At 49.2% G+C, this 15,047-nt stretch overlaps 1 protein-coding gene across 6 annotated transcripts in view; it reads left to right on the top strand.

Annotated features, from left to right (window-relative positions):
* The first annotated feature begins 371 nt into the window (after nt 1–371).
* The window catches only part of LOC145361626 (caspase recruitment domain-containing protein 11-like), a 71,090-nt gene continuing 56,414 nt past the window's right edge, over nt 372–15,047 (top strand). For 4 of the 6 annotated variants that reach the window (XM_080217502.1, XM_080217501.1, XM_080217498.1 and 1 more), the window contains exons 1-2: nt 598–689; nt 11,931–12,158. In XM_080217502.1, coding sequence (XP_080073628.1) covers nt 683–689; nt 11,931–12,158 — 235 coding nt within the window. In that variant the 5' untranslated portion in view covers nt 598–682. Of the gene's footprint in view, nt 488–597; nt 690–3,862; nt 3,967–11,930; nt 12,159–15,047 lie in introns of those variants that run through there. The other 2 variants (XM_080217499.1, XM_080217500.1) reach the window with 2 other exon arrangements.

The raw sequence follows: 15,047 nt of genomic DNA, 5'->3' as shown, positions 1-15,047 counted from the left end.
CCCTTTCCTGCCGGTGGGACCTTCTAGTCCTTCCCAAGATGAACGTACCCCCCCCCCCCCCCTCCTTCCCCTGACACCCACCCAATCCTCACCCCCACAGTGCCACAGTGGCTTCCCTTGGGCAGGGGTCGGGGGGGGGAGGGGGGTGGATTTTGGAGGCAGGCAAAAATCCATTGGGAAACTCTGCCCATTGCTCTCTCTCTCTCTCTCTGTCCCCAGTTTTGACTGCGTGCCAGGTTTTGGGGTTATCGGGATCTGAATCGGTCCTGACCCGAACTTTGGTGTCACCCGTCCTTGCGCTGCCCTTTTATCTCCGGTGCCCTATTTATAAAGCGTGTGAATGCGCCCTCTGGGAAGTGGGACGGCTTCAGGTCGAAGCGAGGGAGGCAGGGAAGTTGTTTTGGAAACACTCCCTCCTCCAATCTCTTCCCCAAGCCGAGTGCAGCGAACAACGGAGGGAGCCGGCGGAGAGCCACAGCCAGTTCAGGTTGGCACAGTCCCCTACGACCCGCAGGAGGGAGGGGGGTGGTGGGGCGGGGGGGGGGTGGGGAGGTCGAAGTCTACACCAAAACTTCATTGTCTGCCTTCACCCGAGCAGCAGATAAGCTCCAATCTCTCTCTCTCTCTCTCTCTCTCCACCCTTCCTGAGATTAAGGGCAGAGAGGTCGCTTCTCGTGGAGGCATGAATGGTAAGCTGGAACAGGGGGATAGGGGTGGGGGGGAGAAAGAAAACTTTTTTTTTAACAGCGACCTTTGTTTTATCTTGTTGCCTGCACTGGGCTAAAATGAAAAGTCTGGTATAGGCAGATTTTCTTTCTCACAAGTCATGCAGCTGTGTTTTGTGTGTGTTTTGTGTATGTGTTTTGTGTGTATGTGTGTGTGTTTTGTGTGTGTGTGTTTTGTGCATGTGTTTTGTATGTGTGTGTGTGTGTTTTGTTTGTGTGTTTTGTGTGTGTGTGTATTTTGTGTATGTGTTTTGTGTGTGTGTTTTGTGTGTGTGTGTTTTGTGTATGTGTTTTGTGTGTGTGTGTGTTTTGTGTGTGTGTTTTGTGTGTGTGTTTTGTGTGTGTGTTTTGTGTGTGTGTTTTGTGTGTGTGTGTGTTTTGTGTATGTGTTTTGTGTGTGTGTTTGTGTGTGTTTTGTGTGTGTGTTTTGTGTGTGTGTGTGTGTTTTGTGTGTTTGTTTTGTGTGTGTGAGTGTTTTGTGTGTTTGTTTTGTCTGTGTGTGTGTGTGTGTTTTGTGTGTGTGTGTTTTGTGTGTATGTGTTTTGTGTGTGTGTTTGTGTGTGTTTTGTGTGTGTGTTTTGTGTGTGTGTGTGTGTTTTGTGTGTTTGTTTTGTGTGTGTGAGTGTTTTGTGTGTTTGTTTTGTCTGTGTGTGTGTGTGTTTTGTGTGTGTGTGTTTTGTGTGTGTGTGTTTTGTGTGTGTGTGTGTGTGTGTGTGTTTTGTGTGTGTGTGTGTGTTTTGTGTGTGTGTGTGTGTTTTGTGTGTGTGTGTGTGTGTTTTGTGTGTGTGTGTGTGTGTGTTTTGTGTGTGTGTGTGTGTGTGTGTTTTGTGTGTGTGTGTGTGTGTGTGTGTGTGTGTGTTTTGTGTGTGTGTGTGTGTTTTGTGTGTGTGTGTTTTGTTTGTGTGTGTGTGTTTTGTGTGTGTGTGTGTGTGTGTGTGTGTGTGTGTGTGTGCTATCTGTCGGAATGTCCCAATCGCTGCTGTACGAAAGCTGATTGTGTGTGTCACACAGGGGCTCAGAGAAGTGTAGAGATTGCATGAGCACAGAGGAATGTAACAGAAAATGAGGTGTGTTTTTCGAGTCAGAAATTGCTCATCCCAAATCCTATTAATCCGGATAGTTTCTCCATCTTGACTCTTTAAAATCAGTGCATTTATCACGCAAACATTTTCTGTTTCATTCATTTGTGGGATACGGGTGGCCAGCATTTATTGCCCATCCCTAGTTGCCCCTTGAGAAGGTGGTGGGTGAGCTGCCTTCTTGAATCGCTGCAGTCCCCGTGCTGTGGGTTGACCCACATGCCGTTCGGGAGGGAATTCCAGGAGTTTGACCCAGCAACTGCGAAGGAATGGCCGATATATTTCCAAATCAGGATGGTCAATGGCTTAGAGGGGAACTTGCAGGGGGTGGTGTTCCCATGTATCTACTGTCCTTCTAGACGGAAGTGATCGTGGGTTTGGAAGGTGCTGTCTAAGGATCTTTGGTGAATTGCTGCAGTGCATTTTGTAGATGGTACACACTGAGCGTTGGTGGTGAAGGGAGTGAATGTTTGGGGATGTGGCGCCAATAAGGCGGGGTTGCTTTGTCCTGGATGGTGTGGAGCTTCTTGAGTGTTGTTGGAGCTGCCCCCATCCAGGCAAGTGGGGAGTATTCCATCACACTCCTGACTTGTACCTTGTAGATGGTGGACAGGCTTTGTGGGGTTAGTTGAGTTACTTGCCACTGTATTCCTTGTATATTGTATAAGTTGTGCATGAACGCCACCTGGCTCACGTTTAAAAGCGTACTGTCTTTTTCTCAACGATGGCACAATGTCTAAAGTTTACTTATTAGTGTCACAAGTAGGCTTACATTAACACTGCAATGAAGTTATGTGAAAATCCTCCAGTTGCCACAGGCCAGTTGAGGAGGAACTTCTTCACTCAAAGGGTGGTGAATCTCTGGAATTCTCTGCCCGTTGAAGTGGTGGAGGCTGCCTCGCTAAATATTTTTAAGAAGCGGGTTGATGGGTTTTTGATAAGAGAGGGGATTAAGGGTTATGGGGAGAGGGCGGGAAAGTGGAACTGAGCCACGACAGATCAGCCATGATCTTATTGAATGGCGGGGCAGGCTCGAAGGGCCAGATGGCCTACTCCTGCTCCTATTTCTTATGTTCTTATGTTCTTATGTTCTTATGTCCGGGTACACTGAGGGAGAACTTAGCACGGCCAATCCACCCTAACAAGCAGGTCTTTGGGAGGAAACTGGAGCACCAGGAGGAAACCCACGCAGACACGGGGAGAATGTGCAGATGCCACACAGACAGTGACACATGGCTGGAATCGAACCTAGGTCATTGGCGCTGTGAGGCAGCAGAGCTAACTACTGCACCACCGTGCCACTTGACATGGTAGCAGCCTTGGTTAGTCACCCAGGAATAGGTGTTAAAATCCCACAATCAGTAGATTCCTAATTCTACATTTTTAAAATTGAATTCAAAGTTCGCCATCTGCCGTGGCGGTGGTCCCTGGAACGTTGCCTCAATTTCTGGATTGATAACCTAGTGACAGTAACACTAGGCCATTTCCTCCACTATCATACTTGTGCCTTGTCAATGGTGGACAGGCTTTGGGGAGCCGGGTAGTGAGTTACTCACCACAGCATTCCCAGCCTCTGACCTGCTTTTCGTACCCACAATGCTTATATGACTGGATCCGGTTCTGATCAATCATAGAATCGAATCCCCACCATGCAGGAGAAGGCTGTTTGGCCCATTGAGTCTGCACTGACAACAATCCCACCCAGGCCCTGTAACCCCACATATTTACCCTGCTAATCCACCTGACACGAAGGGGCAATTTAGCATGGCCAATCCACCTAATCTACACACCTTTGGACACTAAGGGGTAATTTAGCATGGCCAATCCACCTAACCTGCACATATTAGGTCACTAAGGGGCAATTTAGCATGGCCAATCCACCTAACATGAACATCTTTGGACACTAAGGGGCAATTTAGCATGGCCAATCCACCTAACCTGCACATCTTTGGACACTTAGGGGCAATTTAGCATGGCCAATCCACCTAACCTGCACATCTTTGGACACTAAGGGGCAATTTTATTAACCATCTTAAACCCGTGCCCTTGGCTCTCAGGCTGCACATCGCCAGCTGTCTGATCTAACAGCACTGATCAAAGAGCAGCAGAGGAGAACTTGTTGTCCTGAGGTCCCTTTGTTCCAATTCAAGCCTGTACAAGCTGTAAGTCCTCAGGGGATTCAATATATCATCATTCATCATTCTTTTCAGGTTTTAACAAGGAGAAACGAGAACGGTATCGTTGGCAATTGTTCAGAGCAATGTTAAATCCATGACTTACACTCACCCACCCCCAGTCCACCTAACCTACACAACTTTGGACACTAAGGGGCAATTTAGCATGGCCAATCCACCTAACCTGCCCATCTTTGGACACTAAGGGGCAATTTAGCATGGCCAATCCACCTAACCTGCCCATCTTTGGACACTAAGGGGCTATTTAGCATGGCCAATCCACCTAACCTGCCCATCTTTGGACACTAAGGGGCAATTTAGCATGGCCAATCCACCTAACCTGCACATCTTTGGACACTAAGGGGCAATTTAGCATGGCCAATCCACCTAATCTGCACATCTTTGGACACTAAGAGGCAATTTAGCATGGTCAATCCACCTAACCTGCACATCTTTGGACACTAAGGGACAATTTAGCATGGCCAATCCACCTAACCTGCACATCTTTGGACACTAAGGGACAATTTAGCATGGCCAATCCACCTAACCTACACATCTTTGGAGTGTGTGAGGAAACTGGAGCACCCGGAGAAAACCCACACAGTCACGAGGAGAACATGCAGACTCCGTACAGCCTCCGCAGGCTAGAATTGAACCCGGTGTGTGAGGCAGCAGTGCTAACCACTGTGCTAGTACAGTCACCATCAGACTGTTAATTGTAGATTACTTTTCATTGAATTAAGTTCCGCTGTGGCGGGGTCCTGGAGCATTATCCTGGGTCTCTGGAATACGAGTCTCAATAGCATTATGCCACTGCGTCCTCTGTCTTGTCTACCTGTTTCTGGGAAAGAGTAGGTGTGTGACACTAATCGCCAATTAATCAGTATTGTATCTGGCACACTTTTCATCAGATGTGTGCACTTGTGTAAATACTTGAAGGGACCTTTTGGAACTGCGTTGCAATCTTGCTAGGGGCAAGATATTGGATCCCAGGAATCGAAACACCTCAATACTGACTTCAAAAAAAAACCTCTGAAAGGTACTCTTGTGAAGTTGTTCACAATTAGCCGTGCTAATATCTCCCTCGGCGTCCCCCAACAGGCACCGGAGTGTGGCGGCTCGGGGATTTTCACAGTAACTTCACTGCAGTGTTAATGCAAACCTACTTGTATCACTAAACTTAAAACACAACCGGTGCCCCGGTTTCCTCCCACAGTCCAAAGATGAATAGGTCCTTGATTGTTAAGGGGATACGGGATAAAGGCAAGAGAATGGGGATGAAAAGAAAATCAGCCATGATGGGATGGCATAGCAGATTCGATGGGCCGAGTGGCCTAAAGGTTTATAAAGGTCAGGTTCTCTCCGAAACAGTTTTATGCCACTCTCGGACACAAAGGTAAGGTCAGTGCCCAAGAGGTAATATAACTTCAAATATAGGCGCACCAACAGGGGACAGGATTGAATCATAGACTCCCTACAGTACAGAAGGAGGCCATTCAGCCCATCACGTCTGCACTGAGCACAACCCCACCCAGGCCCTATCCGCATAACCCGATGCATTTACCCTAGCTAGCCCCTCCCGACACTAAGGGGCAATTTAGCATGGGCAATCCACCTAATCTACACATCTTTGGACACTAAGGAATAACTCAGCTTGGCCAATCCACCTAACCTACACATCTTTGGACACTAAGGGGCTATTTAGCATGGCCAATCCACCTAACCTGCACATCTTTGGACAGTAAGGGGCAATTTAGCATGGGCAATCCACCTAATCTACACATCTTTGGACACTAAGGGGCTATTTAGCATGGCCAATCCACCTAACCTGCACATCTTTCCTCGAACAGTGTGTGTTGGAGCCGACGAGGGAGCGAGCTATCTTGGATCTGGTGCTATGTAATGAAGCGGGTAGAATTAGGGACCTTGTGGTGAAGGATCCTCTTGGGGAGAGTGATCATTGTATGGTGGAGTTTCTGGTGCAGATGGAGGAGGAGAAAGTGGGTTCCCGGACATGCGTCCTTTGTTTGAATAGAGGGGAGTACGGTAGGATGAGAGAAGAATTAGCGAATGTGGACTGGGGAGCGCGTTGGAGGGAGGGTCTGTTGAGGAGCAGTGGAGGATCTTTAAGGAGATCTTTCTTGGTGCTCAGTGGAAATTTATTCCGATGGTCAAAAAGGACTGTAGGAGGAGCGACAGATCAGCCATGATCTTATTGAATGGCGGGGCAGGCTCGAAGGGCTGGATGGCCTACTCCTGCTCCTATTTCTTATGTTCTTATGTTCTTTGGACGCTAAGGGGCAATTTAGCATGGCCAATCCCCCTAACCTACACATCTTTGGACACTGAGGGATAATTTAGCATGGCCAATCCCCCTAACCTACACATCTTTGGACACTGAGGGATAATTTAGCATGGCCAATCCCCCTAACCTACACATCTTTGGACACTGAGGGATAATTTAGCATGGCCAATCCACCTAACCTACACATCTTTGGACACTGAGGGATAATTTAGCATGGCCAATCTTCCTAACCTGCACATCTTTGGACTATGGGAGAAAACTGGAGCACCCGGAGGAAACCCACGCAGACATGGTGAGAATGTGCAGATTCCACACAGACAGTGACCCGAGGCCGGGAATTGGACCTGGGTCCCTGGCGCTGTGAGGCAGAGTGCTAACCATCATGCCACCCTTTATTACTGTATTACTTCTGGAAAACGTAGGCCGGAATTTTTCCAGCTTGCCTGCCAGGGGAACCATAGCAGACAGACAGGACTGTTGACCTGACTGGGATTTTTCCGGTCTAGGGGTGAGCGCGGCTGGAAAATCCTGCCCAGGATCTGAACTGCTTTGGAAACCTGGCTTGACAGAAGCAGCCTCTGTGTCATTGAACTTTTATTTATAATTATTCGGATTATTAACATCACTTCCTTCCAGTTACAAGTCTTGTCATTGCCAAGAACTGATTTTGCCTCAACTCATGAACTGCTGCACCTGTTATTTCGTTCTGTTCCACGAGCACTGGCTGTGGGTCCACACCCTTTGGGCCCTGCAGCGTGTTAGTGAGCTGGGGGTCTGAGTGGGAGAGGTGAGAGCTCGGCCCGGGGAGGACAACATCACCCAGAATGCACCCTGCCAAAATGGCTGCCCAGACTTCAGAAAGCCCACCAATGCCTCCGCTTTCTGGGGAGGTTGATGAAGTTTAGCACGTCCGCTACATTTCATAGTGCAGAGGGAGGCCATTCAGCCCATCTAGCCTGCCCCAGGCCCTATCCCTGTAATCACGTGCATTTTCCCTGATAAACTTCCTGGCCGTAAGGGGCAATTTAGCACGGCCAATCAACCTAACCCGTGCATCTTTGGAGAAAACTGAAGCACCCGGAGGAAACCCGCGCAGACACGGGGAGAATGTGCAAACTCCGCGCGGACAGTTATCCGAAGCCAGAATTGAACCCCGGTCCCTAGTGCTGTGAGGCAACAGTGCTAACCACTGTGCCACCGTGCTGCCCATCTCTCACCAATTTCGGCAGACGCACCTGAGAAAGCATCCTTTCCAGATGTATCACAGTGTGGTATGGGCTCCTGCTCTGCCTAAGGCCGCAAGGAACTACAAAGGGTTGTGAATGTAGCCCAGTCCATCACTCAAACCAGCCTCCCATCCACTGACTCCATCTACACTTCCTGCAAAGCAGCCGGCATAATCAAGGACCCCACGCACCCTGGAAATTCTCTCTTCCTCCTTGGGAAAAAGATACAAAAGCCTGAGCTCGGGTACCGATCATAAAACTATAAGATATAGGAGCAGAATTAGGCCACTCGGCCCATCGAGTCCGCTCTGCCATTCCATCACGGCTGATTGTCTTCTCATCCCCATTCTCCTGCCTTTTTCCCATAACCCCCTTAACGATCAAGAACCTATTGCACCGACTCAAGAACAGCTTCTTCCCTGCTGCTGTCAGACTTTTGAATGGGCCTACCTCGCACTAAGTTGATCTTTCTCTGCACCCTAGCTATGACTGTAGCGCTACGTTCTGCCCCCTCTCCTTTCCTTCTCACCTAGGTACTCTATGAGCAGTATGCTTTGTCAGTATAGTGCCCAAGAAACAGCACCCTTCACTACGTCCCAGTACCCGTGACAATAATAAATCAGATCAAAAGATTGACATCTTTGCGACGAGACAAGTGAACCTTGAGCTCATGGAGTTGTCCTGAAGCAATGCGCACACTGTTTCCTCCCACAGTCCGAAAGACGTGCGGTTGGATTGGCCATGCTCAACTGACCCTTAATGTCAGGGGGAATAGCAGGGCAAATATGTGGGGTTTTACGGGGATTGGGCCTGGTTGGGATTGTGGTTGGTACAAACTCAATGGCCTTCTTCTGCATTGTAGGGAGTCTATGACCTTTGGACCCTAGTGCACGAATCGCAAAAACCCAGTCTGCAGGTACAGCAGGTGATCAAGAAGGCGAATGGACTTTATCGCAAGGGGGATAGAATATAAAAGCAGGGAAGTCTTGCTGCAACTGTGCAGGGCACTGGTGAGGCTGCAACTGGAGTACTGTGTGCAGTTTTGGTTCCCTTATTTGTGAAAGGATATATTGGCCTTGGAGGGAGTGCAGAGAATGTTCACCAAGCTGATACCGGAGATGAGGGGGTTAGCTTATGAAGAGAGATTGAATAGATTGGGTCTGTACTCGTTGGAGTTTAGAAGGCTGAGGGGGGGGATCTTATAGAGATTTACAAGATAATGAAGGGGCTAGATAGGGTAGAGGTAGAGAGATTCTTTCCACTTCGAAAGGAAACCAGAACTAGAGGGCACAATCTCAAAATAAGGGGGGTGCAGTTTAGAACAGAGTTGAGGAGGAACTTCTTCTCTCAGAGGGTGGTGAATCTCTGGAATTCTCTGCCCGTTGAAGTGGTGGAGGCTACCTCGTTGAATATGGTTAAGTCACGGGTAGATAGATTTCTGATCGATAAGGGGATTAAGGGTTATGGGGAGCAGGCGGGAAAGTGGAACTGATCCACTTCAGATCAGCCGTGATCTTATTGAATGGCGGGGCAGGCTCGAGGGGCTAGATGGCCTACTCCTGCTCCTATTTCTTATGTTCTTATGACCATGCGTCACTCTGGCTGGCAGCCCACTTGCTTTGGCTCCCCACCCCTGCCTCTTTGACGTATTTCTTCCTTTCTGGTGATGGTTGCTTCACCCATCGCACGGTGCGACTCGAGACCATCAGGAAGGAAAGGGGAGAGCTCAGGAAAACAAGAAGTAAAGCTCAGGAGGAAGAGTTTTTGATCTGATGCTGAGGTTCGCTGCCTGAGGAAGTTAGGAGTAACCCCTGGCTGAATAATATCTGACAGGGGAAAGCAAACAAGGCCTCGTTTGCAGAGGAATGCGAACCATTTGAGTTCATTTCCATGGAAACAGTGATAAGCCGCCACCTGGTTCTTGTTGTTGGCCACGTCGCTGACGGGTGTCGTCATGGCAATAAGGTGGCTAAGTTCGGCCTAGATGTCAGGAGGCCCAGTTTCAGTTCCTTCCTGCCTTCACCCTTCCAACTTGCAGTCCAGAAACAGCCCTGCTGGCCCTTTCTCTCTCTCCGCACCACCCCCCCCCCCAAAAAATCTGGAATTTTTATCCACACGGCAGATTTTTGTCAGATTTTGGATTTTCCAGCCTAAAAACCCCAGCCAAGGTCAACGGATCTTTCCACAGGCCTTCGCTCACCCCGCTCCTATTCCCCAGCTGGACGGGACAGGAAAATTCTGCCTGGATTTTTGCCACCCTCGCCTGTCACGGGAATCGGAGTGGGTGAGGCGTGGGCAATGGAGAGGACCGTTGATCTCGGGCGGGATTTTACAGTTTTGGGATGAGCGAGGCTGTAAAATCCCACCCTCTGACTCTAACCGTGACTCTATGATCTCAGTAAACGGTGGAAGAGGCTGGAAGGACCTTACACCTGCTCCGAAATCCTATATCCCCAACACTCTGGAAACACTTATCGCTCCCAACTGTGTTTAGTGAGCTGTGAAGAAGCCATATGGGCTCAAAGCCCCTGGGCTGGAATCCCCCCACCCCCTCTCCGCCCCTCCCATCCCACATGTTTCTTGATGGCGGAAGCTGTCTGCCAATGGCTGTTGGTGGGATCTTCCAGTCCCGCCGATCGCGCGGCTCGCTGTTCACGCGGCTGGGGCACACGCCGCGGTGGTTTTGGGGGGGAGGGAGTGGCTATCGGTTGTCGTCAACGGGGCTGGGAAATCCCACCAGCAGGCGGGGCTGGAAAATCTGGCCCTCTGCCTCTCTCGCTCTCCAGAGACGCTGCCAGAGCGGATGAATTTTCCAAGCTCTCCAGCAATATTTGGCTCTCGTTTTGCATTTAGATATCCTCCTGCTTGAAGGCCAGTGACCCCCATTCACCCCCTCATCCCAGCAAGTTCCTAACCATTCCTTCGGATAAAGGCACAGGTTTCTCCTGAATTTCTCGGTGGGCGGCACGGTGGCACAGTGGTTAACACTGCTGCCTCACAGCGCCAGGGACCTGGGTTCAATTCCCAGCTTGGGTCACTGTTTGTGTAGAGTTTGCACATTCTTCCCGTGTCTGCGTGGGTTTCCTCTGGGTGCTCCAGTTTCCTTCCAAAGATGTGTAGGTTAGGTGGATTGGCCATGCTAAATTGCCTTTAGTGTCCAAAGATGTGTAGGTTAGGTGGATTGGCCATGCTAAATTGCCTTTAGTGTCCAAAGATGTGTAGGTTAGGTGGATTGGCCATGCTAAATTGCCTTTAGTGTCCAAAGATGTGTAGGTTAGGTGGATTGACCATGCTAAATTGCCTTTAGTGTCCAAAGATGTGTAGGTTAGGTGGATTGGCCATGCTAAATTGCCCCTCAGTGTCCAAAGATGTGTAGGTTAGGTGGATTGGCCATGCTAAATTGCCTTTAGTGTCCAAAGATGTGTAGGTTAGGGTGGATTGGCCATGGTAAATTGCTCCTTAGTGTCCAAAGATATGTAGATTACATAGAACATAGAACATTACAGCGCAGTACAGGCCCTTTGGCCCTCGATGTTGCGCCGACCAGTGGAACCAATCTAATGACCCTCTAACCTAAACTATTCCAATGTCATCCATATGCCAATCCACTGACCATTTGAACGCCCTTAAAGTTGGCGAGTCCACAACTGCTGCAGGCAGGGCATTCCACACCCTTACTACCCTCTGGGTAAAGAAGGTAGATTAGGCAATTTAGCATGGCCAATCGACCTAACCCACACATCTTTGGAGTGTGAGAGGAAATTGGAGCACCCGGCGGAAACTCATGCAGACACGGTGAGAATGTGCAAACTCTACGCAGATAGTTACCCAAGGCCAGAATTGAACCCAGGTCTCTGGCACTGTGAAGCAGCAGTGCTAACCACTGTGCCACCATAGTGTCCAAATGTGTAGGTTAGGTGGATTGGCCATGCTAAATTATCCCTTAGTGTCCAAAGATGTGTAGGTTAGGTGGATTGGCCATGCTAAATTGTCCCTTAGTGTCCAAAGATGTGTAGGTTAGGTGGATTGGCCATGCTAAATTGTCCCTTAGTGTCCAAAGATGTGTAGATTAGGGTGGATTGGCCATGCTAAATTGCCCCTTAGTGTCCAAAGATGTGTAGGTTAGGTGGATTGGCCATGCTAAATTGTCCCTTAGTGTCCAAAGATGTGTAGATTAGGATGGATTGGCCATGCTAAATTCCCTCCCTTGTCATGGGGATTAACAGGGTAAATATATGGGGTTATGGGGATAGGGCCTGGGTGGGATTGTGATTGGTGCAGACTTGATGGGCCAAATGGCCTCTTTGTGCACTGTAGGGATTTGATTCTATGATTGCACTGTAGGGTTCTATGATTGGAATTGTGCGTTGCTGTACATCCGTCATTCTGTAACGTCTGTAACTGAAACTGTTCTTTTCCAGTTGTGAGGGGGACAATGGAGGGCGAGAACGGTCAGAGCCCGGAGGAGAAGGAGGATTCCGATCAGGATCAGCTGTGGGAGGAGCTCGAGAGCAAACGCCTCATTCTAACGAGATCCATCAACCCCAGCAAGCTGATGGCCTACCTCCGACAGTGCAAGGTCATCGACGAGGAGGATGAAGATGAGATCCTGCGCTCCCACCTCCTGATCTCCCGGAGGGCTCGCGCAAGTCAGCCATCTTAACTCTCTTCCTCTCAGAAGTTGTCTCCTCTTGCCTCAGCCCATGTCTTTGGTTGCGCTGGGTGGAGTGGGCAGACGGGTGGCAGATGGAGTTCAGTGTGGGGGGTGGGGGGGGGAGTGTGAGGTGAGGAAGAACATGGAGAGAGACAAAACAAAATGAGGAGTAAAATTCTTAAGGGGGTGCAGGAGCCGAGGGAGCTGGGTGTATGTGTGCGTGGACCAATGAAGATGGCAGGACAGAGAAGAGTGGGGCAGCACGGTGGCACAGTGGTTAGCACTGCTGCCTCACCGCGCCAGAGACCTGGGTTCAATTCCCGTCTTGGGTCACTGTCTATACGGAGTTTGCACATTCTCCCCGTGTCTGCTTGGGTTTCCTCCGGGTGCTCTGGTTTCCTCCCACTGTCCAAAGATGTGCGGGTTGAGTGGATTGACCATGCTAAGTTGTCCCTTAGTGTCAGGTGGGGTGCTAACTAGGGTAAATGCATGGGGCTATGGGGATAGGGTCTGGATGGGAATGTGGTTCGTGTGGACTCAATGGGCTGAATGGCCTCCTTCTGCACTGTATGACTCTTAATAAAGCATACAATACCCTGGACTTTATTAATAGGGGCATAAAGTACAAGAGAAAGGAGGTTATGCTGAAATTATACAAGACATTAGTTAGACCACAGCTGTAATATTGTGCACAGTTCTGGGCAACACTTTATAGGAAGGATGTGAACACATTGGAGAAAATGCAGAGGAGGTTTACAAGAATGGTTCCAGGGATGAGAAACTTCAGGTGCTTTTTTTTATTCATTTGTGGGACGTGGGTGTCTCTGGCTGGACCAGCCTTTATTGCCCACTCCTAGTTGTCCGAGACTCAACCACATTGCTGTGGCTCTGGAGTCCCATGTAGGCCAGACCGGGTAAGGACAGCAGATTTCCTTCCCTAAAGGAACATTAGTGACCCAAATGGGGTTTTCCGACAATGGTTTCATGGTCATCAGTAGATTCTTAATTCCAGATATTTTTTATTGAATTCAAATTTCACCGTCTGCCGTGGTGGGATTCGAACCCAGGTTCCCCAGAACATTAGCCGATTATCCAGATTAATAGTCGAGCGATAATACCACTCGGCCATCTCCTGGTAGATTGAGGATAGATCGGGGAGGTTGGGACTGTTCTCCTGGGAGAGGAGAAGGCTAAGAGGAGATTTGATTGAGATGTTCAAAATCGCCAGGGAGCTGGACAGAGAGGGAGGAACTGTTTCTGGCTGTAAAAGGATCGAGAACGAGAGGGGCACAGACTGAAAGTAATTTGCAAAAGGAGCAAATGTGATATGAGTAAAAACCTTTTCACGCAGTGAGTTGTTGGGGTCTGGAACGTTCTGCCTGGAGGTGGCAGATTCAATCGAGGCATTCTTGAAGGCATTGGATGATTATTTGAATAGAAACAATATGCAGGGGGTACGGGGAAAGACAGGGGAATGGGCAATAAGTCACAATGGTCATTTGGGGAGCTGGTGTAGTCACGATGGGCCGAATGGCCTCCTTCTGCCTCGGAACGATGCTGTTACTCTGTAGTTCTATGTACTGAGGGCAATCTTTGGAGCATCCCATTTTAAGATGGCCATTTCCCTTGGAATTAGGAATGTCTCTCAGATCCAACATTCTCAATCACATTTCCCCATCTCTCCTCACTCAGCTGAGGATCTGTCCGCCGTTATTCCTCCAAGCTCCAGTAGACTTGCCACTCCCCTGCGCACCTCCTCCTCCTTAACCGTACCCCTCAAACCCCCGTCGCTTCTGGCTCTCTCCCTCGGTACTTTCTCCCATCCCATTTTCCAATGCCGTCTGGCACTGCGTTTCTAGCACAGTTGATAGTTGAATTATTGGGCAGACGGGGTGAGGGTTAGGGGTATGATAGTGCCCGGGGGTGGGGGGTGGGGGAACAAAAAACCATAAGGACTAGGAGGAGGAGTAGGCCATTCGGCCCCTCGAGTCTGCTCTGCCATTCAATAGGATCATAGCTGATTCCTCACTTTCCTGCCCTTTCCCCATAATCCTTGATCCCTTTACTGATCGAAAATCTATCTCAGACTTAAACAGACACAAGGACTTTGCCCCCACAGATCTCTGTGGTCAGGAGTTCCAAAGACTCTCAACTCTCAGAGAAGAAATTTCTCCTCAGCTTAGACTTAAGTTGGCTTCCCTTTTTTCTGAGATTGCTCCTGAACTCTCCCATGAGGGGAAACACTCTCTCAGTGTTTATCTTGTCAAGCAGCTGAAGAATCCCAGACATTTCAGTGAGATCATCTCTCATTCTTCTAAATTCCGGTGCATCGGGTCCCAACCTGTTTAACAAGCCTTCTAACAATATCTTTCCTTAAATAAGGGAACAAAGACTGCTCCCAGAGCTCCAGATGTGGTCTCACCACTATCTTGCGCACACACACACACACACACACAAACACACGTGCACACAAACACACGTGCACACAAACAGACATACATAAATGCACACATGCACACACGCATATGCACGCACACATATATACACACACACACACGCTCGATCAAGGCCTTCACATCTACACTTCAGCTGGTGTTTGTTTTTATTCATTTGTGGGACATGGGCTTCGCTGGCTGGGCCAGCATTTATTGTCCATCCCTAGTTGCCCTTGGAGGGTAGTTGAGAGTCAACCACATTGCTGTGGCTCTGGGGTCACATGTAGGCCAGACTGGGTAAGGACAGCAGATTTCCACTATTTGCTGTGGCGGGATTCGAACCCGGGTCCCCAGAACATTAGCTGAGTTTCTGGATTAATAGTCTGCCGATAAAATCATTAGGCCTCCCCTGGATGGGGATTGGCCGTCCTGCTTCATTGCTATTGCTT

This window comes from Carcharhinus amblyrhynchos, chromosome 35 (assembly GCF_965287045.1).
Source record: "Carcharhinus amblyrhynchos chromosome 35, sCarAmb.v2.hapA, whole genome shotgun sequence".
Taxonomy (NCBI): domain Eukaryota; kingdom Metazoa; phylum Chordata; class Chondrichthyes; order Carcharhiniformes; family Carcharhinidae; genus Carcharhinus; species Carcharhinus amblyrhynchos.
The sequence above is the reverse complement of the archived record's forward strand: the minus strand, read 5'-3'. Positions and strand labels throughout refer to the sequence as shown.